Below are 25,825 nucleotides of genomic sequence, written 5' to 3'. Positions count from 1 at the left end.
GAGGCACTTGAAGCTCTCGACTACTACCCCGTCGATGTGAATGAGGGTGTGTTTTGCCCTCCAATTCTTGTCATCCACGATCAGCTCATTTGTCTTGCTGACATTAAGGGAGAGGTTGTTGTCCTGGCACCACACAATACTGAAATATCTTTAATGATTATGTGGTGTGTGGAGTAATATACAGCCAGTCATGCTGTCGTATCTGTAAAGTACTGTAAAATATATTTTTTAAATCTGTATTCTTTGGCTATTCTGTCCTCATGAATAAAGAAAGCACTGTGTGTCTGTCTGTGACATTAATATTGATGACTGTCTGATATTACTGGCCTGCTCAACACAGCACAACTCATGTATTATTAATGCAAAGGGGTCCATTCCCTTAGAGTTGTTTGTGCCTGTGGCCATGTTAAAATATGGTATCTGACACAGTGAGAAGGACACAGTGTTGTTGAAATGAGCAGAACACTGAACGAACAATTTCCATGATTTTACTGAGTTAAAGTTCATAAGGAAATCAGTCAGTTAAACTCTATTATTTAGGCCCTAATCTATGGATTTCACATGACTGGGAATATAGATTTGCATCTGTTGGTCACAGATACCTTAAACAAGGTAGGGGTGTGGATCAGAAAACCAGTCAGTATCTGGTGTGACCACCATTTGTCTAATGCAGAGTCACACATCTCATTTGCATAGAGTTGACCAGGCTGTTGATTGTGGCCTGTGGATTGTTGTCCCACTCCTATTCAATGGCTGTGCAATGTTGCTGGATATTGGCGGGAACTGGAACAAGCTGTTGTACACGTCGATCCAGAGCATCCAAAACATGCGCAATGGGTGACATGTCTGGTGAATATGCAGGCCATGTAAGAACTGGGACATTTTCAGCTTCCAGGAATTGTGTACAGATCCTTGTGAAATGGGGCTGTATATCATTATGCTGAAACATGAGGTAATGAATGGCATGACAATGGGCCTCAGGATCTCATCACCATATCTCTGTGCATTTAGATTTCCATCAATAAAATGCAATTGTGTTTGATGTCCGTATCTTATGCCTGCCTATGCCATAACCCCACCGCCCCAATGGTGCACTCTGTTCACAACGTTGCCCACACAACGCCATACATGCCGTCTGCCATCTACCCGGTACAGTTGAAACCAGGATTCATCCTTGAAGAGAGCACTTCTCCAGCGTGCCAGTGGCCATTGAAGGTGAGCTTGTGCCTACTGAAGTCAGTTATGATGCCGAACTGCAGTCAGGTCAAGACCCTGGTGAGGATGATGAGCATGCAGACAAGCTTCTCTGAGACGGTTTCTGACAGTTTATGCAGAAATTCTTCAGCTGTGCAAACCCACAGATTCATCAGCTGTCAGGGTGGCCCCTCAGACCATCCCGCAGGTGAAGAAGCCGGATGTGGAGGTCCTGGGCTGACATGGTTACACGTGTTCTGTGGTTGTGAGGCCGGTTGGACATACTGCCAAATATTCTAAACTTACTCTTGAAAGTCATAATAGTAGAGTGCACAAGGTGCAATTTCTAAATTGGGTATTGCATCATCAGTTTGTCCCCGGTGTTCGCAAGAGCGATTTATAACTTGTCAGAAATGTCCAGATCAACTAGCCCATGTCAGCTAAGGTTTTTTTAATGTTTCTTAAGCCCATAGATATTGTTGTCATTTTTTTGTCACTCAAATATCACATGAATATACGTGTGCATGGGATGTTCCCCAATGCTTGAAGGGGGGCCCAGAATGAAAAGGTATGGGAACCCTGTCCTAGGAGACAGAACTGTCCCATTTGGTGTTGGACTGATCATTCTGCTTTAATTAGCTTGGAAAACTAAGTTGAAGGGTCTTTTTCTAATATGTGTGGGCCAATCATCTTCCTTACATTTGAGATGTGGTTACAAGACGAGGAAGAGCCGATCCAATCAGTGAAGACATCATTCATGACAGATTTTTACGACAGGGTTACACAAACGGGAGAAAAGGCCACAACAGCATGCTAGCACAGCAGCACCTTCAAACTATTTCTATATCTTTAATGTTTCTGTCACGACTTCCACCGAAGTCAGTCCCTCTCCTTGTTCGGGAGGCTTTTGGCAGACGACGTCACCGGCCTTCTAGCCATCGCCGATCCACTTTTCAATATCCATTTTTTTTCTTTGTCTTACACACCTGTTTTCAATTCTCCAATTACATGTTTATTATTTAACCCTCTGTTTCCCCATGTATGTTTGTGACTAATTGTTTGCTGTATTGTGATCCGTATTGTGGGCTTGGTAATTCTCTTGTATTTTGATGACTTTGAGTAAAGTTACTTTTATTTACTCATCTCTGCTGTTCTGCGCCTGACTCCTCTGCACCAGCTACACACAGACCCTTACAGTTTCAGTGTTGTTAATGGATGTCAGGCTGAGTGGTTGTTTCACACTGAACACCCCATCTTCCTGATTCCTCAGCTATGAGGTGAAAACAATAATAAGCTTCAGAAAATTGAGAGAGACAGAGAGAGAGAGACCCCCCCCCCAGTATCTGAGTGAGCAGCAGCACCCCAGTTTCCGGCAGTAGAACATTTCGGAGCCCATTTGTTGGACAGTGTGTAAGCAGTACGCTCCATTAAAACACACCTGCAGGCATCTGAACAAGAAACAAGAGGCAACGAGTTGAGTAGAAACAGACTGCACATCTCAAAACTGTTTGTTCTACAACCCACATCCAGATCACAGCAGAGTTCAAAGTTCAGGGACAGCACTAGTAGCATCTACAGTAAACAACCCAACAAAACCCACTCCAATACAAAAAGAGTGCAAAGCACAGTCTTGTCTGTAAACTCAATATCTGGTAAATAAGTGTCACTAGAAGACTAAAGATTGGTGTAAAAATGAGATTTTCCCCTTTTAATTTTCTCACCTCTTAATTCAGGTGAATTAAGTTTCCATTTCATCTTCTTACCCCAGGTGACAGAGAATCTAAGGACTGTGTCTTTAATCCACAACACTAGTCTTGGCGTCTTGCAAGTTGTTCACATGATGTCATTGGATTGATTTGTGGCTGTGACGAAGAAGTGGTTGGAAGTAAAAGGCATTGTCAAATTAATGAGACCTGACAGGAGAAAATAGACCCTAAGGTCTTTGGCTCCTTTCCTTTCATGAGCTTTCAGAAAACCCACAGTGGATAATTTATACACCCCCACACATAGGTACATGCACAAACGCACACACAAACACACTGACTCAAGGGGGTGATCGAGGCCTTTCTTAACCCTCTGTTGTTGTAGTGATTTCACGCCATGTTGGTTCCAATCAGATCCATATAGAACACTCCGTCGCCATAACTCTCTGTCTTTAATAGGATTTAAGGATACACTACACCTCACAGACCTCCATTTACCCCCTCTATAATAATACATGCTTCTGCAACTGACAACTAAGAGGTTCAGTAGAAATTTCTACCTGCAGCTTGAAGCAAGAATGCTGCATAAGCACATTTTAGGCCTATTTTTATGGTTGTTTGTGTTAACTAAGTGAAACCTATTGTCATTTACATTATGACATTTCAATGGAATGTTTATGTTACATTTTTAACGACATGTACACTTTTGTAGCACTTTATAATAATACCATGTAATAAAGGATGTATAATTGATTGGTAAATAGTTTATTATTTATTAATCATTACTCCATTCATAAGACATTTAATATAGGTCCTTACAAACCATTAACTAAACATTAGTTAAGTTGAGTGACCAGTGAAATTCCTCACAAAAAGATGGACGTGCCATTGGTAGATATTACAGCAGTACCTGATGCTCCTTAAGGTCTCAAAATAGCCTAAAACATATCAATGGTAAGATTATAAGCACACAATGAAGAATGCTAAAGGAAATAAATAAATGTATAACATTTTATTCACAAAACCTGTTGTGAAACAACTGTTGCATGGATTTGACGAAGAGTTAATGTGAATGTTTTGGTAATGCTGTCGACGTCACAGACGCAAACTAATCATAATACAGGGAAATGTTGCCTGCACACAACAGCTGGCCGGATCGAGTGAATTTTTGTTCCTTCATTACTACTAATATGTGATTGAGGTAGAAATGTTACATGTTTGATTTGCAGGTAGAAATGTTCCATGTATTATCTTTAAATGCTTCCAGTGTTTCAGTCTTTTAACAGCAGATTATTTTCACACATGGCTTTGTTTGGTGGCACCATTACTGAGCCTCAAAACATGGTAACCTTTTAAAATGAAATGGGAGCGAAATAAAGTATTGGGCATCTCTGAAGAATATATTATTTTGTGTTTTTTTTGCGTTGTTTGTAACTTATTTTGTACATAATATTTTTGCCACTGTCTCTTATGACCAAAAGGATTCTCTGGATATCAGAACAGCGATTACTCACATCGAACTGGACAAAGATTTTTTCTTTAATGATCAGATGCAAATGATTTACTGCTGCTACCGGACCAGGCCCAAATCCATGTCATTCAAATAAAATGAAATACACATGTTTAGCAGAAGTTATTGTAGCAAAATGCTTGTGTTTCTAGCTCCAACAGTGCAGTACTATCTAACAATTCACAGCAATACATACAATACACTCAACCTAAAAGTAAAAGAATGGAATTAAGGATTATATAAATATTAGGATAAGCAATGACTGAGTGGCATAGAATAGACTACAATATATACATATGAGATGAGTAAAGCAAAAATATAAAAACATTATTAAAGTGACTAGTGTTCCATTATTAAAGTGGCCAGTGATTTCAAGTCTATGCATGTCGGGCAGCAGTCTCTAATGTGCAGGGTTATGTAAACGGGTGGAAGTTGCCTAGTGTTAGCTATTTAACAGTCTGATGGCCTTTATAGAAGCTGTTTTTCAGTCTCTTGGTCCCAGTTTTGATGCACCTGTACTGACCTCACCTTCTGGATGATAGCAGGTGAACAGGCAGTGGCTCAGATGGTTGTTGTCCTTGATGATCTTTTGGGCCTTCCTGTGACATCGGGGTCCTGGAGAGCAGGTAGTTTGCCCCCGGTGATGTGTTGGGCAGACCGCACCACCCTCTGGAGAGCCCTGCGGTTGTGGGCGGTGCAGTTGCTGTAGCAGGCATGATACAGCCCGACAGGGTGCTTTCAACTGTGCATCTGTAAAAGTTTGTGAGGGTTCTAGGTGCCAAGCCTTTTTCACTACAATGGACCATTTCAGATCATCAGTGATGTGTACGCCAAGGAACGTGAAGCTTTCCACCATCTCTAATGCGGTCCCATTGATGTGGATAGGGGGTGCTCCATCTGCTGTTTCCTGAAGTCCACGTTCAGCTCCATTGTTTTATCAACATTGAGCGATAGGTTATTTCCCTGGCACCACAGTCCCAGGGCCCTCACCTCCTTTAAGTAAGCTGTCTCGTCATTGTTGGTAATCAGGTCTACTACTGTTGTGTCATCTGCAAACTTGATGATTGAGTTGGAGGCGTGCGTGGCCACACAGTCATGGGTGAACAGGGAGTACAGGAGGTGGCTGAGCACGCACCCTTGTGGGGACCCTGTGTTGAGGATCAGCGAAGTGGAGGTGTTGTTTCCTACCTTCACCACCTGGAGGCGGGCCGTCAGGAATTCCAGAAAAAAATGAAATATTGCAAACTTGCTTAGGGCCTATCTGTCTGCGCCATCTTCCTGAGGAGACACCAATACAGGGGACGCAGATCCGGGTGCCTTGTGAGAATTTGTCTGCGAGTGTGTTACCCCTCTCTACCATCCTTCCTATTGGCCAACGTGCAATCATTGGAGAATAAACTGAATAAGCCCCATTTGAGCTCCGTTCGAGACTATCCTACAAACGGGACATTAAAAACTGTAATATCTTATGTTTCACCAAGTCGTGGCTGAACAAATACACGTATAATATACAGTTGGATGGGTTTTCCGTGTATCGGCAACAGCTACCTCCGGTAAGACGATGGGTCGTGGTCTGTGTCTATTTGTCAATAACAGCTGGTGTGCTAAATCTAAGTGTCAAGGTTTTGCTCGCCTGAGGTAGAGTACCTCATGATAAGCTGTAGACCATACTATTCACCAAGATAGTTATACTCTATATTTTTGTAGCTGTCTATTTACCACAACAAACTGATGCTGGCATTAAGACCACACTCAACGAGCTGTATAAGGCCATAAGCAAACAAGAAAATGCTTATCAAGAGGCAGCATTCCTGGTGGCCGGGGACTTTAAAGCAGTAAAGCTTTAATCTGTTTTACCTCATTTCTACCAGCATGTAGCATGCAACCAGAGGGAAAAAAAACTCTAGACCACCTTTACTCCACACACAGAGATGCATACAAAGCTCTCCCTCGCCCCCCATTTGGCAAATCTGACCATAATTCTATCCTCCTGAGTCCTGTTTACAAGCAAAAACTAAAGCAGAAAGTTATTTATTTATTTCACCTTTATTTCACCAGGTAGGCAAGTTGAGAACAAGTTCTCATTTACAATTGCGACCTGGCCAAGATAAAGCAAAGCAGTTCAACACATAAAACAACACAACACAGGGCTTGTAAGTAAGCATTTCACGGTAAGGTGTATTTGTTGTATTTGAAGCATGTGACAAATACAATTGAATTTGATTTGATGATGCAAATGCTAAGCTGCAGGACTGTTTTTCTAGCACAGACTGGAATATGTTCTGGGATTCATCCGATGGCATTGAGGAGTACACCACATCAGTCACCTGCTTCAGTGCATCGGAACGGCATTCTGACCCGTACACTTATAAGAAATCCTGCTATGCACTCCAATGAACCAACAAAGAGGGCAAAGCGCCAATACAGGACTAAGATTGAATCCTACTACACCGGCTCTGACGCACGTCGGATGTGGCAGGGCTTCCAAACTATTATGAACTACAATGGGAAGCCCGTCCGTGAGCTGCCCAGTGATATGAGCCTACCACATGAGCTAAATTACTTCTATGTGTGCTTCGAGGCAAGCAACACTGAAGCATGCATGAGAGCACCAACTGTTCTGGATGACTGTGTGATCACACTCTCCGTTGCCGATGTGAGTAAGACCTTTAAACAGGTCATCATTCACAAGGCTGCAGGGCCAGATGGATTACCAGGACATGTACACAGAGCATGCGCTGACCAACTGGCAAGTGTCTTCACTGACATTTTCAACCTGTTCCTGAGAGAGTCTGTAATACTTACATGTTTCAAGCAGACCACCAAGAACACCAAGTCCCCTGCCTAAATGACTACCAATCCGTAACACTCACGTCTGTAGCCATGGAGTGCTTTGAAAGGCTGGCCATGACACACATCAACACCTTCATCCCAGAAACCCTAGACCAAGTCCAATTTGCATGCCACCCCAACAGATCCACAGATGACGCAATCTCTATTGCACTCCACACTGCGATTTTCACCTGGACAAAAAGAACATCTACGTGAGAATGTTGTTCTTTGACTACAGCTCAGAGTTCAACACCATAGTGCCCTCAAAGCCCATCACCAAGCAAGTACCCTGGGACTAAACACCTCCCTCTGCAACTGGATCCTTGACATCCTGATGGACCGCCTCCAGGGGGAAAGGGTAGGCAACAACACATCTGCCACACTGATCCTCAACACGGCCATAAGGGGTGCATGCTTAGTCTCCTCCTGTACTCCCTGTTCAACCACGACTGCGTGGCCAAGCACGATTCCAACACCATCACTAAGTTTGGCGACAACACAACAGTGGCAGGCCTGATCACAGACAAAGATGAGACAGCCTATAGTGAGAAGGTCAGAGACCTGGCAGTGTGGTGCCAGGATAATAACCTCTCCCTCCACCTGATCAACTCAAAGGAGATGATTGTGGACTACAGGAAAAGGAGGACCGAGCATGCCCCCATTCTCATCGACGGGGCTGTAGTGGAGTAGGTTGAGAGCTTCAAGTTCCTTGTTGACCCCATCACCAACAAACTATCATGGCCCAAAAACATCAAGACACTCGTGAAGAGGGCACAACAATGCCTCAGGAGACTAAAAATATTTGGTGTGGGTCCTCCATTCCTCAAAAGTTCTACTGCTGCACCATTGAAAGTATCCTTATGGGTTGTATTCCCGCCTAGTATGGTAACTACTCGGCAACAGTTAATCAAATGGCTACCCGGACAATTTGCATTGATCCCCCCCTTTTTTTACGCTGCTGCTACTCACTGTTTATTAGCTATGCATAGCTACTTTATGTACACCCTACCTACATGTACATATTACCTCAATTATCTCGACTAACCTGTACTCCCGCACATTAACTCAGTACCGGTACCCCATGTATATAGCCTAGGTATTGTTATTTTATTGTGTTACTTATTTCCACACTTTGGGTTTTGGTAGAAAAGTCACTGCCAAGAAATGCTTATGTTAGCATTTTCGGACTAAAAACATTATTTTATACATCAGACTATTACAACAGGAATAAAATGTTCAATATGTTTTCGAAAGCATCCTTTTGTGTGCTTATTATTTAACCATAGATTAGTATTAATATTTAAAAAAAATTAAAAAAATATATATATATATAAATAAATAAAAATGAATAATAATCTATATATATTTATTATTATTTTATTACCCCGTTTTCTCCCCAATTTTGTGGTATCCAACTGGTAGCTACAGTCTTGTCTCATCGCTGCAACTCCCGTACGGACTCGAGACAGGCGGACTACTTCTTGACACAATGCCCACTTAACCCGGAAGCCAGCCGCACCAATGTGTCAGAGGAAACACAATGCACCTGGCGACCGTGGCAGCATGCACTGCGCCTGGCCCACCACAGGAGTCGCTAGTGTGCGATGAGACAAGGACATCCCTGCTGGCCAAATCCTCCCCTATCCCAGACAACGCTGGGCAAATTGTGCACCGCACCATGGGTCTACCGGTCGCGGCCGGCTGCGACAGAGCCTGGACCCTAACCCAGAATCTTGTGGCACACGGTAATTGGCCTTAGACCACTGCGCCACTCGGGAGGCCCAACCATTGATACGTTCTGGGGTAGGGCCTGTCATTACATTTTGTCAGCCAGTGATTGTCTTGCAAATAACTGCTTGTCTCATGGTAATTGACCATTAATTAACATAAACACGTTTAGCATCTCATGGATTTCACACACAGCCTACACAATGCTGATGCAGAACATCTACATTCTAATAAATCAATTTAATGTAGCCCACACCATCACAATATATCCACAATTTTTTATGCATGTCTAAAAACATGATATGAAGAAAATGTAGCCTATTTCAGAAGAATGTCCATATGGCATATTCCCAGATGATCTTATGTTAGGCCCTGATCTGGCTATGCCATATGGCTGTGGGCTACACTAATTAATTTAGCAGATTTGCTTAGAATTGTGTGACATTATTTTCTATTATTTTATAATATGAAGAATACAATTGAACCTAGCTGAATAAAATAAAAAGGATATTTCCTTCAAACGATTTCCGAGGGAGTGCACACATGCAGCTATTCTGTGTTATCAAAGAAACAGGTCCTCCTATATGCGTAACTTTATTTGTGATACAAACGTTAGGCTATATGTTTTGATTTTGAATACATTCTAAGGCTACATTATGCGACAGTAATGATGATTTGAAAAAAGTTGCACGAAAGGCATGGGCTCTGCTCTGTTTCTTGCGCAGGCTGCACACACATCATCAGTTTCTCATTCCTCATTCACAATTTGACAAGCACTTGATCATGTTCTCACTCATCACACTATTCGTAATTTAATCTGGTCTTTACATATAGCCTATGGGTGGAATTAGTTTTGATTTAGAATAGCCCACAAAAAAAACGTAATCCGCAGCCTGCACTCGAATAGCAAATGGAGGTTACGTGGTTACATTTTTAATATGCAAGCATAGGCAGTCTGTCCATAAGGCTACGAGAAGCTTTTCCTAAAGGAAATGTAATTAAATTGTTAAAATGATATAGCCTAATTAGCCTACTCCTGTCTATACAGAAATAAATACAATAATTCAAACATAGGCTACTAAAGCATGATTTGGCCACAGAGGATCATTAGCTGTTTACATTTGTTTTTGTTTTAAATCGGCGTTTCCCAAACTCGGTCCTCAGGACCCCAAGGGGTGCTCATTTGAGTTTTTACCCTAACACTACACAGCTGATTCAAATGATCAAAGCTTGATGATTAGTTGGATCAGCTGTGTAGTACTAGGGCAAAAACCAAAACATGCAAACCGTTGGTAAAGCAAACTGTTAGTGCTGTAAAGGACAATGAAAAGACTAATCTGTCTTTTAGTTATACAAATTCTAAATTTAACTGAGCAAACAACAGTATAGCACTAAAATAGCGAATGGAGGACATTTTTCCTGCAGTTCATTTTCATAACAGCCAGGTAGGCTATACTCCTGTTGTAAAGTGGAGCAATGTGATTAATATTAGGAACGTTGAGAAATAAACATAGTAAGCCTAGCCTATAGAAAGCTGATGGGATTATCATCTTTTTAATAGAGGCCATGAAAACTCTGTTTTTCATGTAATTGCATAGCTTATAGACATTTTGCACAACATGAGCTCATTGATTTTCGAATGGATTTGCGTTGATGTCAGAGCGATTAGAGGGACAATCGCTAATTACCAGGCCAAAAATGTGTCACATAAATATGTGTATGTGACTAATAAAATGTGATTTGATAAGTACCAGGCCATTAGTGATTTGCAGTTAAGCAAGTTTGGTAGGCTACTATTGACCATCAGCAGCATCAGTGCGTAGTTTTGGAGAAGCCTAGTTACCATGACTAAATGGTCACATGGAATTTGACTGCGGCCATGACTCGTGACCACCGGTGTGGTGGTAATATGGTGACCCTAACAGCTATATTCTAGGGGCTATTTCAAGAACTTAAGGAGGATCAGGTACTGCTGGAATGTTTACCAATGGCATGTCCATCTTTTTGTGAGAAATTACACTGGTCACTCAAAACAGTAAAAAAAGTAAATAGACAACACTTTAGATGAGGCCACACAAAAATGACGAAAGAAATACCCAATGGATTATACGGACCTATATTAAACATCTCATGAATCATTATTAAATACTTTAAAAGTTGTTTATAAATGTGTGAATAACTAGGTTACTAATATTTACAAATGTGGGCATAACAATGAATAAATTATGAAAAAAATGACTTACTAATCCATTATAAATGCTTCATTATCAGGAGTTATTATGAAGCTCTACCTAAACTTCTGATAAGGCAGAAAACAGCGTGGCTAATTAGGTTAACTAACTAAGTGTTACCTAAGGGTAAAAACATTTTAACTTCATACTAAATACATACTAAATATTCTGGTAAAAACAGACAGAAAAAGACAGCTCACAATATATCACTCTCCAGTCCAGTCAGAGGGATAAAGCTATAGATAGAGCCGCAAACGAGTCATGCCACCCCATATAGTGGTCTCTAGATAGAACACACAATCATGCTTTCACACTGTCCAAGCAGTCTTGGTAACACTATTTTATAGTCTTCGATCCAAGAATAGCAATATCACCCAATATAACTCAATCTGTCATAACATCAGACAATGCAGTGTGTGTGTGTGTGTGTGTTTTCTCCCTTTCTCACAAAAGCAGTATGTATCACCCTACATAACAACCTATACATAGGCCACTGATTATTGTTTTCCGCTACCTCAAGCCATTATTACACAGGCCGCGAGATATTGCATTTCCCTGGTCGAAGCAATCTATAGATGGACCAATGGTATTGTGTTGCCTGGACTAAGCAATCTATACAGTAGATAGATGAATGGTATTGTATTTCTGTGGTACAAGCAATAATGACCATCCATTACTGTGTTATCTCATTCCAGGACTTAGTTAGTATATTTATGTAAATATACTTTTAGCCTTCTTGGGCTGCAACCCTGTCCCCTTTCTTCCCACCAAACATACCCGAACCACACCCCCAAAACACATACATACAGCCATCATACCTTCTTGTCGAGGTTGTTGAGGTGTGTGTGGTCAGTCTTGGCAGTAGCGTACACTCCGTCCAGGTCAGTGACCCCGCGGTTAAACTCCTCGACCATACTGTCCTGTAATGGTAAGGGAGCCTCCTCAGCATCAATGTCTGTTTCCACAGCAACCACCGACTTCTCCGATCCTGTTAACTCACGGGCTGTAAGAACAAACACATCAACACATTATTAAAGAAATGCCTCATCACCACGCCATGTTAAATAGTTGCCATAGAAGGAGGGTCAATGGAATAATAGACTTTGTTGTTGGAAAGAAAGTTTCTACACCAAAAGATGAGGGAGGACTAAAGAAGAGTGGCAGGATGAGATGCGCTTCATTATGGTGTTCTCATGTGGCTCTCCTGTTCTTCCAGCTCACAATTAACTCTCCAGATAATCCCACTGGCAGAGCTCAGAGACTCGTGTGGTTTATACCAGTGGAACAGACAGAGAACAGGGGATCAGCTCACATGTGTGTTTGTGTGTGTCAGTGTTAATTCCGTCAACAACAATTGTGAGAAACATTTTAACACATATTTTTCAGTGGCAATTGACGAGACTATAACGGAATAAATAGACCCAGACAAAACTATAACTAAACAAAAAATTGTTTTCATTTCAGTTGACTAAAATGAGATGAGACAACTATCTCTGTGACTAAATCCTGACTACCAAGTGGACTGGACAAGAGTTTTTGGAGAGATTGAAAGGTTTTTAGTGATGAGCACAATTAACAATAGCAGGACAGACGAGCAGCTTTACAAAATGAGCAGAATTGAGTTTAAGAGTAAAACAACAGTATATTTATGTTTTTCTCTCCCTTGAGTATAGAAAAGTAGGCTGTCATTTGAATTTGTAATCTCGCTCAACCCTCCCACTTTCCTCACTGCATTTCATAGCCAAGTTCTGTAGCCAAGGTAGCCAGGTCTTCCAATTTTCCTCAGAGAAAACAGCTTGATTCTAGGTCTTACCATTCAAAAGATATGACCCATAATACCAGCGCCACGTTCTACTGTGCATTGGAATGCCATATTTTATATTCAAATCAAATTGTATTGGTCACATACACGTGCTTAGCAGATGTTATTGCAGGTGTAGCAAAATGCTTGCGTTTCTAGCTCCGACAGTGCAGTATTTTCTAACAAGTAATAAATTATCTAACAATTTCGCAACATGAACCCAATACACAAATCTAAGTAAAGGAATGGAATTAAGAAAATATAAATATATGGACAAGCAATGTCAGAGCGGCATAGACTAAGATACAGTAGAATAGAATAGAATACAGTATAAACATATGGAGATGAGTAATGCAAAATATGTAAACATTATTAAAGTGACTTGTGTTCCATTTATTAAAGTGGCCAGTACATTCAAGTCTATGTACATAGGCAACAGCCTCTAATGTCCTAGTGTGCTAGAGGAGCTGTTTTTTAGTCTCCTGGTCCCAGCCTTGATGCACCAGTACTGGCCTCGCCTTCTGGATGATAGTGGGGTGAACAGACATCGGGTGCTATAGGTGTCCTGGAGGGCAGATAGTTTCCCCCCGGGGATGCGTTGGGCAAACCGCACCAACCTCTGGAGAGCCCTGCGGTTGTGGGTGGTGCAGTTGCCGTACCAGGCGGTGATACAGGCCGACAGGAGGCTCTCAATTGTGCATCTGTAAAAGTTTGTGAGGGTTTTAGGTGCCAAGCTACATTTCTTAAGTCTCCTGAGGCTCACTACACTGTCTGTGTGGGTGGACCATTTCAGTTTGTCAATGATGTGTACGCCGAGGAACTTGAAGCTTTCCACCATCTCCACTGCGGTCCCGCCGATGTGGATAGGGGGTTGCTCCATCTGCTGTTTCCACAATCATCTCCTTTGTTTTGTTGGCATTGAGTGAGCGGTTATTTTACTAGCACCACATTCCCAGAGCCCTCACCTCCTCCCTGTAGGCTGTCTTGTCATTATTGGTAATCAACCCTACTACTGTTGTGTCGTCTGCAAACTTGATGAGTTGGAGGCGTGCATGGCCACACAGTCATGGGTGAACATGGAGTAGAGGAGGGGGTTGAGCATGCACCCTTGTGGGGCCCCAGTGATCATCGAAGTGGAGATGTAGTTTCCTACCCTCACCACCTGGGGGCGGCCCGTCAGGAAGTCCAGGATCCAGTTGCACAGGGCGGGGTTCAGACCCAGGGCCTCGAGCTTAATGATGAGCTTGGAGGGTACTATGTTGCTGAATGCTGAGCTATAATCAATGAACAGCATTCTTACAGTTATTATTATAGGTATTCCTCTTGTCCAGATGGAATAGGGCAGTGTGCAGGGAGATGGCGATTGCATCGTCTGTGGATCTATTGGGGTGGTAAGCAGATTGAAGTGGGTCTAGGGTGCCAGGTAAGGTAGAGGTGATATGATCCTTGACTATTCTCTCAAAGAACTTCATGATGACAGAAGTGAGTGGTGTTCAGATTTGCTGAGACGAGGGCAGGGGAGGGCCTTCTAGGCATCCCAGAAGTTGGAGTAGAAGTGGTTGAGTGTTTTAGCAGCATGAGTACTACAGTCAATGTGTTGATAGAAATTCGGCAGCCTTTTTATCAAATTTGTTTTGTTATTTGTCACATGCTTCGTAAACAACAGGTGTAGACTAACAGTGTAAATGCTTACTTACGGGCCCTTCCCAACAATGCAGAGAGAAAAATAATAGAACAAATTATGATAATACGAGGAATTATATCTGCAACGTTCGAGAACGTTTTGCAATTGATCGTGGCCCTGGTAACATTACCAGTAGCCTATATACAAACATTTGGGGACACAGAAAGAAAGGAAAAGGGATACCAAACAATTTATTGACTCAATTCCTCTTGCCTGTACTAGGGCTGTTGCGAAGACCACTGCCACACCAGAAGTCATGAGCTCTGACCGCAGTTAAATTCCATGTGACCGTTGAGTCACGGTAATCTCCTCTTACGCACTCTGGTCTTGCATTGGTAGTACCTGTCACTAATGGTCTGGTACTCTGGGCTCTATTGTACCTCTAACCACTCTGACATCAATGCAAATGCAATCTAAAATCACATCAAACACTTAGTTTTTAATTTACTGTTTTATATTAACGTTTATAGATACTGGCACTTTTTGTACATCGAGTCGATGTCCTTTTGAGAAAGTATACGTTTTAATCAGAAGATCAGGCTAGAAGACCAGATTGGCACTAAATAACGTTGTATATTTCAACTGGCACAGTCCCTCCAAAAGGGGGTTTAGGTCAGGGGTAAATGCCAAATAGATGGTGGAAATCTCATAATTACTCTATGCCCGTTACTGTCCAGAGATGTTTATCAGTGCCCCAGCCCGTGTTCTAGCGATAAATCCATTGGAGCAGCAGCATGATATAATAGAGAGGGTTAGAAGGGAAGGAACAATGACCCTCTTTCAGGTATGCATAACGAATAGAGATCTTTCAGACCTTGATCATGACAACCAACCTAATCCTCCTGCATCCATCTTCTGTCCGAGTGCAGTGAGGAGACCAGGAGAGGATCGCGAAGGAAGCCCCAGTCGAGACAGTCTGTTGTGCCAAATGAACATGGAAAGGCCCGGGGATAGGGGCAGGGGATTGGAAAGGCAAAACCCTAGTCTGATGCCAGCACGAACCCTGGGTGGAGCTTCACGGCTGGGATTGGACTGCACGGAGTCAACACTCATCTCAAGTGAACAATTTCAGCTGACAGTTTCAACAGATGAGGAGAGGACGAGAGGACTACACATCCTTCATCTCAACGTTAGAAGTCTTCTTCCCAAGATTGAGGAAATTCGCCTACTCTCCAGTAACTGTAAGGTGGGAGTGCTTTGCTTTACCGAAAGAATGTTAGATGGTTCGATAAATAACGCTGAGATTGAAGTTGAAAATGGTGTAGTAATTAAGAAGAGACTGCAATCGCAAAGGCGGGGGAGTTTGTATTTATGTAAGATCAAATATTGGGTTCAACTTTAGATCAAATTTAAGCCATGATGAGTTTGAAGCTGTGTGGTTGGACATTTTATCACCAAAATGCAAACCCATTATAGACGGAAGCTGTTACAGACCAATACAAGTTTTATGAATTGTTGGAGAAGACTGAATAGTCTGAATAGCTATTTTACAACTATAGCTAATACATTAGTTAGCAAGTTACCTTGTCAGTCAGGTTGCTATGGGGAGAGTCATGTCCAGCAGTTTTACTCACAGCAGGGGATTCAAGTAGATGCTTTTGTTTGAAGTCAACTGTGCTAAAGAAGCTGAAAGAACTTGACCATTCCAAAGCAATTGGCCTTAACAACATTCCTGGCAGATTTAAGGGATTCTGCACAATTTATCACCCCCTGTGTAACTCACATTATAAACATGTCTATTGAACTAAAACTTTCAAGGGTCATTCGTTTATATAAAAATGGGAATACGGTAGATCATGGAAACTATCGGCCTGTCTCAATCCTGTGTGTTTTATCGAAGGTCACGGAAAAGATTATGTCTGAACAGATTGACAGTTATATTTCCTAACATGAGCGCCAATCTGTCTTTAGGAAATCCTTTCCACCGACACTTGCCTACAATATCTAACTGACCACATAAGGAAGGAAGTAGATGTAGGGAAATTTTGTTAGATCTCCAAAAGGCGTGGATCATGAGATTCTGTTAAACAAACTAAGAGCCATGGGCTTTAACAACGTAGCAGTAAAATGGGTTAGCAGTTAATTGCAAGGAAGACCACAGATGGTAGATGTGGATGGGACCCTGTTTAATCCCAAAATATTGAACTGCGGGGTCCACTTTTCTTTCTATTGTATATACATTATCTGAAATCTATCTGTACATGTGAACTTTTCCTCTATGCAGATTATTATGCACTGTTGGTTTCCCACAAAGACAAAAATGTAATTGAGAAAGCCCTCTGTGCTGAACTTCTGAAAGTGAGTAAATGGCCATATGACAATAAGTTGTCTCTTCACCTTGAAAAATGTCTTGATCGGGTCCAAAGTGAAACTGAGGGATCGGTGTCCCTATACTGGGACGGCTGTTGCAAACATGCGCTAATGTGACTAGAATTACATTCTACGTAACATCCAACTTTCCAGGACATAGAAATGTCTTATAAACTCAGCAAAAAAAAGAAATGTCCCTTTTTCAGGACCCTGTCTTTCAAAGATAATTCGTAAAAATTAAAATAACTTCACAGATCTTCATTGTAAAGGGTTTAAACACTGTTTCCCATGCTTGTTCAATGAACCATAAACAATTAATGAACATGCACCTGTGGAACAGTCGCTAAGACACGAACAGCTTACAGACGGTAGGAAATTAAGGTCACAGTCAGGAAAATGTAGGACACTAAAGAGGCCTGTCTACTGACTCTGAAAAACACCAAAAGAAAGATGCCCAAGGTCCCTGCTCATCTGTGTGAACGTGCCTTAGGCATGATGCATAAGGACTGCAGATGTGGCCAGGGCAATAAATTGCAATTTCCATACTGTGAGATGCCTAAGACAACCCTACAGGACGGACAGCTGATTGTTCTCGTAGTGACAGACCACGTGTAACAACACCTGCCCAGGATCGGTACATCCGAACATCACACCTGCGGGACAGGTACAGGATGGCAACAACAACTGCCCGAGTTACACCAGGAATGCACAATCCCTCCATCAGTGCTCAGACTGTCCACAATAGGTTGAGAGAGGCTGGACTGAGGGCTTGTAGGCCTGTTGTAAGGCAGGTCCTCACCAGATATCACCGGCAACAACGTCACCTATGGCACAAACCCACCGTCGCTAGACCAGACAGGACTGGAAAAAAGTGCTCTTCACTGACGAGTCGCGGTTTTGTCTCACCAGGGGTGATGGTCGGATTCACGTTTATCGTCGAAGGAATGAGCGTTACACCGAAGCCTGTACTCTGGAGCGGGATCGATTTGGAGGTGGAGGGTCCTTCATGGTCTGGGGCGGTGTGTCACAGCATCATCGGTCTGAGCTTGTTGTCATTGCAGGCAATCTCAATGCTGTGCGTTACTGGGAAGACATCCTCCTCCCTCATGTGGTACCCTTCCTGCAGGCTCATTCTGACATGACCCTCCAGTGTGACAATGCCACCAGCCAAACTGCTCGTTCTGTGCGTGATTTCCTGCAAGACAGGAATGTCAGTGTTTTGACATAGGCCAGCGAAGAGCCCGGATCTCAATCCCTGCTGGATTGGATGGTGAGGACTAGGGCCATTCCCCCCAGAAATGTCTGGGAACTTGCTGGTGCCTTGATGGAAAAGAGGGGTAACATCTCACAGCAAGAACCCATTTTCTCAGTCCCTGCCGATGAAAAACAACCCCAAAGGATGATGCTGCTGCCACCACCATGCTTCACTGTGGAGATGGTGATCTCCGGGTGATGAGAGGTGCTGGATTTACACCAGACATAACGTTTTTCTTGATGGACAAAAAGCTACATTTTAGTCTGATCTGACCAGAGTACCTGTTTCCATATGTTTGGGGAGTCTCCCAAATGCCTTTTGGCAAACACAAAGTGTTTGCTTATACTTTTCTTTAAGCAATGGCTTTTTTCTGGCCACTCTGTAAAGACCAGCTCTGTGGAGTGCACAGCTTAAAGTAGTCCTATGGACAGATACTCCAATCTCCGCTCTGGAGCTTTGCAGCTCTATCAGGGTTATCTTTGCTCTCTTTTTTGCCTCTCAGATTAATGCCCTCCTTGCCTGGTCTGTGAGTTTTGGTGTGCGGTCCTCTGTTCGCAGGTTTGTTGTGGTGCCATATTCTTTCCATTTTGGAGTAATAGATTTAATGGTGCTCCGTGGGAAGTTCAAAGTTTCAGATATTTTTTTTAGAACCCAACCCTAATCTCTATTTCTCCACAACTTTGTCCCTGACGTGTTTGGAGAGCTCCTTGGTCTTCGTGGTGCCGCTTGCTTGGTGGTTCCCTTTGCTTTGTGGTGTTGCAGACTCTGGGGCCATTCAGAACAGGTGTATATATACTGAGATCATGTGACAGATCATGTGACACTTACAGTTGAAGTCGGAAGTTTACACCTTGGCCAAATACATTTAAACTCAGTTTTTCACAATTCCTGACATTTAATCCTAGTAAAAATGCCCTGTCTTAGGTCAGTTAGGACCACCACTTTATTTTAAGAATGTGAAATGTCAGAATAGAGAGATAATGATTTATTTCAGCTTTTATTTCTTTCATCACATTCCCAGTGGGCCAGAAGTTTACATACACTCACTTAGTATTTGGTAATATTGCCCATAAATTGTTTAACTTGGGTCAAACATTTCAGGTAGACTTCCACAGGCTTCCCACAATAAGTTGGGTGAATTTTGGCACATTCCTCCTGACAGAGCCGGTGTAAATGAGTCAGGTTTGTAGACCTCCTTGCTCGCACATGCTTTTTCAGTTCGGCCCACAAATATTCTATGGGATTGAGGTCAGGGCTTTGTGATGGCCACTCCAATACATTGACTTTGTTGTCCTTAAGCCATTTTCCCTCAGCTTTGGAAGTATGCTTGGGGTCATTGTCCATTTTGAAGACCCATTTGCGACCAAGCTTTAACATCCTGACTGATGTCTTGAGATGTTGCTTCAATATATCCACAAAATAAAGTCCATCCTGCAGGAAAGCACCCCCACAACATGATGCTGCCATCCCCGTGCTTCACGGTCAGGATGGTGTTCTTCAGCTTGCAAGCCTCCCCCTTTTTCCTCCAAACATAACGATGGTCATTATGGCAAAACAGTTATATATTTGTTTCATCATATCAGAGGACATTTCTCCAAAAAGTACGATCTTTGTCCCCATGTGCAGTTGCAAACCGTAGTCTGTTTTTTTAATGGCCGTTTTGAGCAGTGGCTTCTTCCTTGCTGAGTGGCCTTTCAGGTTATGTCGATATAGGACTAGTTTTACTGTGAATATAGATACTTTTGTTCCTGTTTCCTCCAGCATCTTCACAAGGTCCTTTGCTGTTGTTCTGGGACTGATGTGCACTTTCCGCACCAAAGCATGTTCATCTCTAGGAGACAGAACGCGTCTCCTTACTGAGCAGTATGACTGCTGCGTGGTCCCATGGTGTTTATACTTGGGTACTATTGTTTGTACAGATGAACGTGGTACCTTCAGGCGTTCGGAAGTTGCTCCCAAGGATGAACCAGACTTGTGGAGGACTACAATTTTTTTCCTGAGGCTGATTTCTTTTGATTTTCCCATGATGTCAAGCAAAGAGGCACTGAGTTTGAAGGTAGGCCTTGAAATACATCTTCAGGTCCACCTCCAATTGACTCAAATGGTGTCAATTAGCATATCAGAAGCTTCTAATGTCATGACATCATTTTCTGGAATTTTCCAAGCTGTTTAAAGACAGTCAACTTGGTGTAAACTTCTGACCCACTGGAATTGTGATACAGTGAATTATAAGTGAAATAATCTGTCTGTAAACAATTTTTGGAAAAATGACTTTTGTCATGCAAACTTTCCAAAACTATAGTTTGTTAACAAGAAATGTGTGTAGTGGTTGAAAAACAAGTGTATGTAAACTTCCGACTTCAACTGTATATTGCACACAGGTGGACTTTATTTTACTAATTATGTGACTTCTGAAGGTAATTGGTTGCACCAGATCTTATTTAGTGGCTTCATAGCAAAGGGGGTGAATACATATGCACTCACCACTTTTACATTTATTTATTTATTTTTTGAAACAAGTTATTTTTTTCATTTCACTTCACCAATTTGGAATATTTTGTCTATGTCCATTACATGAAATACAAATAAAAATACATTTAAATTACAGGTTGTAATGCAACAAAATAGGGGGATGAATACTTTTGCAAGGCACTGTATGTATTTAAAAGAAATGATCTAATATATTCATACATTCATACATCATTCAAAAGCTCTTTGGTCTTGGCCATAGTGGAGTTTGGAGTGTGACTGTTTGAGGTTGTGGACAGGTGTCTTTTATACTGATAACAAGTTCAAACAGGTGCCATTAATACAGGTAACGAGTGGAGGACAGAGAAGCCTCTTAAAGAAGAAGTTACAGGTCTGTGAGAGCCAGAAATCTTGCTTGTTTGTAGGTGACCAAATACTTATTTTCCACCATAATTTGCAAATAAACTCATTAAAAATCCTACAATATGATTTTCTGGATTTTTTTTCTCATCTTGTCTGTCATATTTGAAGTGTACCTATGATGAAAATTACAGGCCTCTCATCTTTTTAAGAGGGAGAACTTGCACAGTTGGTGGCTGACTAAATACTTTTTTGCCCCACTGTATATGACTGTGTAAATAACTTTATCTATTCTAGTGATTCAGTGATTCAGACTTGAGCACTTGAACCAGGACTCAAGCAGTGGGACTCAAATTTCAGCCATAGGGACTTCTAACTCGACTCGTGACTCGACCATTGGGGACTCGTACTCGAGCACAGGGGACTTGGGACTCAAGGTTAAGTGACTCGACTACATCATTGGGCGAAACAATCATTAGCTCCGGTTAAAGTCCTTAGCCCTCTTTATACTTTTGGAATCCCTGGAACGTTGATAACAATGGCAATGACGCGACCAAGATGCAACACATACTACACTCCTCTCTCTCCCTCTTTCTTTCTCTCTCTTAATTTAATTCAATTTAAGCGGCTTTATTGGAATGGGAAAAAAACCTGTTTAGAATGCCAAAGCAAGTGAAATAGATAATAAACAATAAAACAACAGGTCACAAATCTTGCTCCTGTGATTGCAACACTGTGGTATTTCACCCACTAATATGGGTGAAATATAGATATCAAAATTGGATTTGTTTTCAAATTCTTTGTGGGTCTGTGTTATCTGAAGGAAATATGTATCTCTAATATAGTCATACATTTGGCAGGAGGTTAGGAAGTGCAGCTCAGTTTCCACCACATGTTGGGACAAGTGTGCACATACAGTGCCTTCAAAAAGTATTCATCCCCCTTGGCGTTTTTCATATTTTGTTGCATTACAACCTGTAATTTAAATAGATTTTTATTTGGATTTCATGTAATGGACATATACAAAATAGTCCAAATTGGGTAAGTGGAATGAAAAAAATAACTTGTTTCAAAAAATGAAAAAATAAAAAAACTGAAAAGTGGAGGTTGCATATGTATTCACCCCCTTTGCTATGAAGCCCCTAAATAAGATCTGGTGCAACCAATTACCTTCAGAAGATACATAATTCGTTAAATAAAGTACACCTGTGTGCAATATAAGTGTCACATGATCTGTCACATGATCTCAGTATATATACACCTGTTCCGAAAGGCCCCAGAGTCCGCAAGAGCACGAAGCAAGGGGCACCACCGAGCAAGCGGCACCATGAAGACCAAGGAGCTCTCCAAACTGGTCAGGGACAAAGTTGTGGAGAGGTAAAGATCAGGGTTGGGTTATAAAAAATATCCTGAAACTTTGAACATCCCACGGAGCACGATTAAATCCATTATTAAAAAATGTAAAGAATATGCCACCAAACCTGCCAAGAGAGGGCCGCCCACCAAAACTCATGGACCAGGCAAGGAGGACATTAATAAAGTTCTGTTTTTTTGGTCTTATTTCTTGTTTCACAATAAAAAATATTATGCATCTTCAAAGTGGTAGGCATGTTGTGTGAATCAAATTCCAGGTTGTAAGGAAACAAAATTGGAAAAATGCCAACGGGGGGTGAATACTTTCGCAAGCCACTGTAGCCTGTCTTCTCTCGAGAGCCAGGTGTGACTTCGGGTGCCCTTCTCAATAGCAAGGCTATGCTCCCTCAGTCTGCACATAGTCAAAGATTTCCTTAATTTTGGGTCAGTTACAGTAGTCATGTATTCTGCCACGATGTACTCTATTTAGGGCTAAATAGAATTCTAGTTTGCTCAGTTTTTTGTAAATTCTTTTCCAATTTGTCAATTAATTGTCTTTTTGTTTTCTCATGATTTGGTTGGGCCTAATTGTGTTGCTGCCCTGGAGCTCTGTGCGGTCTGTTTGTGAACAGAGCCCCAGGACGAGCTTGTTTAGGGGGCTCTACTCCATGTTCTCTGTAGGTGATGGCTTTGTTATGGAAGGCTTGGGAATCACTTCCTTTTAGGTGGTTGTAGAATTTAACGTCACTTTTCTGGATTTTGTTAAATAGCGGGTATTGGCCTAATTCTGCTCTGCATGCATTATTTGGTGTTTTATGTTGTACACTGGGGATATTTTGGCATAATTCTGCAAGCAGAGTCTCAATGTGGTGTTTGTCCCATTTTGTGAATTCTTGGTTGGTGAGCGGACCCCAGACCTCACAACCATAAAGGGCAATGGGTTCTATAACTGATTTAAGTATTGTTAGCCAGATCCTAATTAGTGTGTCAAATTTTCTGTTTGTTTTATTGATGTAGAAGGCCCTTCTTCCTTGCCTTGTCTCTCAGATTGTTCACAGCTTTGTGGGAGTTACCTGTGGTGCTGATGTTTAGGCCAAGGTAGGTATACTTTTTTGTTTTCTCTTAGAACACCATTATTTTTGTCTTACTGAGATTTACTGGAATCGGGCCAGGTCTGACAGAATCTGTGCAGAAGATCTAGGTGCTGCTGTAGGCCCTCCCTGGTTGTAGACAGAAGCACCAGATCATCAGCAAACAGTAGACATTTCAGATTCTGGTAGGGTGAGGCCGGATGCTGCAGACTGTTCTAGTGCGCTCACCAATTCATTGATATATATGTTGAAGGGAGTGGGTACACAATTTTTATTTTTTTGTGTACATGGAATTTATAATGTCTTATGTTTCTCCCCCAACACCACTTTCCATTCATTTGTATAGCGGACCCTGTTGACAAATTGAGTTGAAAGCTTTTTTGAAATCAACAAAGCATGAGAAGACTTTACCTTTGTTTTGGTTTGTTAGTTTATCAATTAGGGTGTGCAAGGTGAATTTGGTTAAAAGCCAATTTGACATTTGCTCAGTACCTTGTTTTCACTGAGGAAATGTACGAGTCTGCTGTTAATGATAACGCAGAGAATTTTCCCAAGGTTGCTGTTGACGCATATCCCGCGGTAGTTATTGGGGTCAAATTTGTCTCCACTTTTATGGATTGGGGTGATCCGTCCTTGGTTTCAAATATTTGGGAAGATGCCAGTGATGATGTTAAAGAGTTTAAGTATAGCCAATTGGAATTTGGGGTCTGTATATTTTATCCTTTCATTTAGGATACCATTAACACCACAGGCCTTTTTGGGTTGGAGGGTTTATATTTTTTCCTGTAGTTCATTCAATGTAATTGGATAATCCAGTGGGTAGTCTTTAATAGCTGATTATAAGATTTGTATTTGATCTCTACCTCTCTCTTTCTCTCTGGCTCTGTCTCTGTGTGTGTGTGTGTGTGTGTGTGTGTGTGTCTCGCTGTGCTTGTGAGTGTATGTTTGCTTTGTATGTAATGTTAATTATACAGAAAAATATGTTGGCAGGACAAGGTAAGTATGTTTGTGCACATGGAAGTCAGTGATTTATGTTTACTATATGTTAATGAGGCAATATAAATGTGATGTGACTAAAATGTGACTAAAATGAAAGGGCATTTATTTGACTAAAATGCCCACTGTTTGTCATTTTGTCAATAACTAGACTAAATCATTATTCAATTGACAAAAATGTGACTAATACTTCATTATATTTTAGTCAAATTTACTAAGACTAGACAATCTAAAAAATAGTCAAAATTAACACTGGTGTGTATAGGAGGGTGGCACATGGACGCTGTGGGCTTTGTAACATCATACAACAGAATCTGTATGATTTTAAAGCTGATTCTAAATTCAGGTAAAACAAAATGCATGGTATTTTCAAATGCCAGGCATGTTACAAATCATGTCATTGCTCCATTGGCTGGACATACTATAGAGCAAGTTAAAGAGTACACATATTTGGGTGTGTGGGTTGATGATAAGCTGAGCTTCACTGTGCATGTAGAGAACTTGATAAGGAAGCTCAAGCTGAAAATAGGATTTTATTACAGGCATAAGGCTTGTTTTTGTTTTGAGGCCAGGAAGGAGCTGGTACAATGTACATTACTGTTGGTTTTAGATTATAGTGATGTTATATATGCAGGCCTCAGCCACTACCCTGAGAGAACTTGATTCAGTGTATCATGCAGCCCTCAGGTTCATTACAAATCAGAAACGTCTAACACATCATTGTGATCTCTACAGCGCTGTTGGCTGGTCGTCATTGACCTTGCGTAGGCTTAAACACTGGTATACACTGATTTACAAGGCCATTTTGGGCAAATGCCATTTTATCTCTGTACTTTTTTAGTCAGGTCAGTAAATAAATATCAATTACGGTCCCATTCTGATTTGCTTCTAACAGTACCAAAAATTAGAACAGGTCACTGTAGAAATAGTTTTAGTTACTTAGCACCATGGTCCTGGAATTCTCTCCTGAACATTTTAAAATGTGATGATCTAGTTCCATTGGTGGTGTTTAAACACTTGATTGATGTATATATCATAGAGTGTAATTGTTTTTAGGCCAGCTGTTTTTAGTCAAGAGGTTTGTGTTTTTAATGTAATATGTAATTGTTGTACTGTATGTGTGTTTATAGTTTTGTTTAATGTTGTGTTAGTGTATGTAAGTTGTTTTGTCTGAAACGTTGTTCCCCCTGCTGCTATGGGACCAGGTCTCTCTTGGAAAAGAGATATTATCTCAATGAGAACCTGTATAAATAAAGATAAACTAAAAACATCTGCATCTGAAAGGGCCCTGTAGTTACTGGAGCCAGA

The 25,825-nt window shown here is 41.5% G+C and overlaps 1 protein-coding gene across 1 annotated transcript in view; it reads right to left on the bottom strand.

Annotated features, from left to right (window-relative positions):
- LOC135556283 (carboxyl-terminal PDZ ligand of neuronal nitric oxide synthase protein-like) overlaps window positions 1-25,825 on the bottom strand; it is a 232,936-nt gene that overhangs the window by 56,524 nt on the left and 150,587 nt on the right. Inside the window, exon 7 of the mRNA XM_064989358.1 lies at window positions 12,017-12,201. Within this exon, the coding sequence (XP_064845430.1) occupies window positions 12,017-12,201 (185 nt within the window). The remainder of the gene's footprint in view (window positions 1-12,016; window positions 12,202-25,825) is intronic.

This window comes from Oncorhynchus masou, chromosome 15, assembly GCF_036934945.1.
Source record: "Oncorhynchus masou masou isolate Uvic2021 chromosome 15, UVic_Omas_1.1, whole genome shotgun sequence".
Lineage (NCBI taxonomy): Eukaryota > Metazoa > Chordata > Actinopteri > Salmoniformes > Salmonidae > Oncorhynchus > Oncorhynchus masou.
Note: the sequence above shows the minus strand (reverse complement) of the source record. Positions and strands in the feature narration are given on the sequence as shown.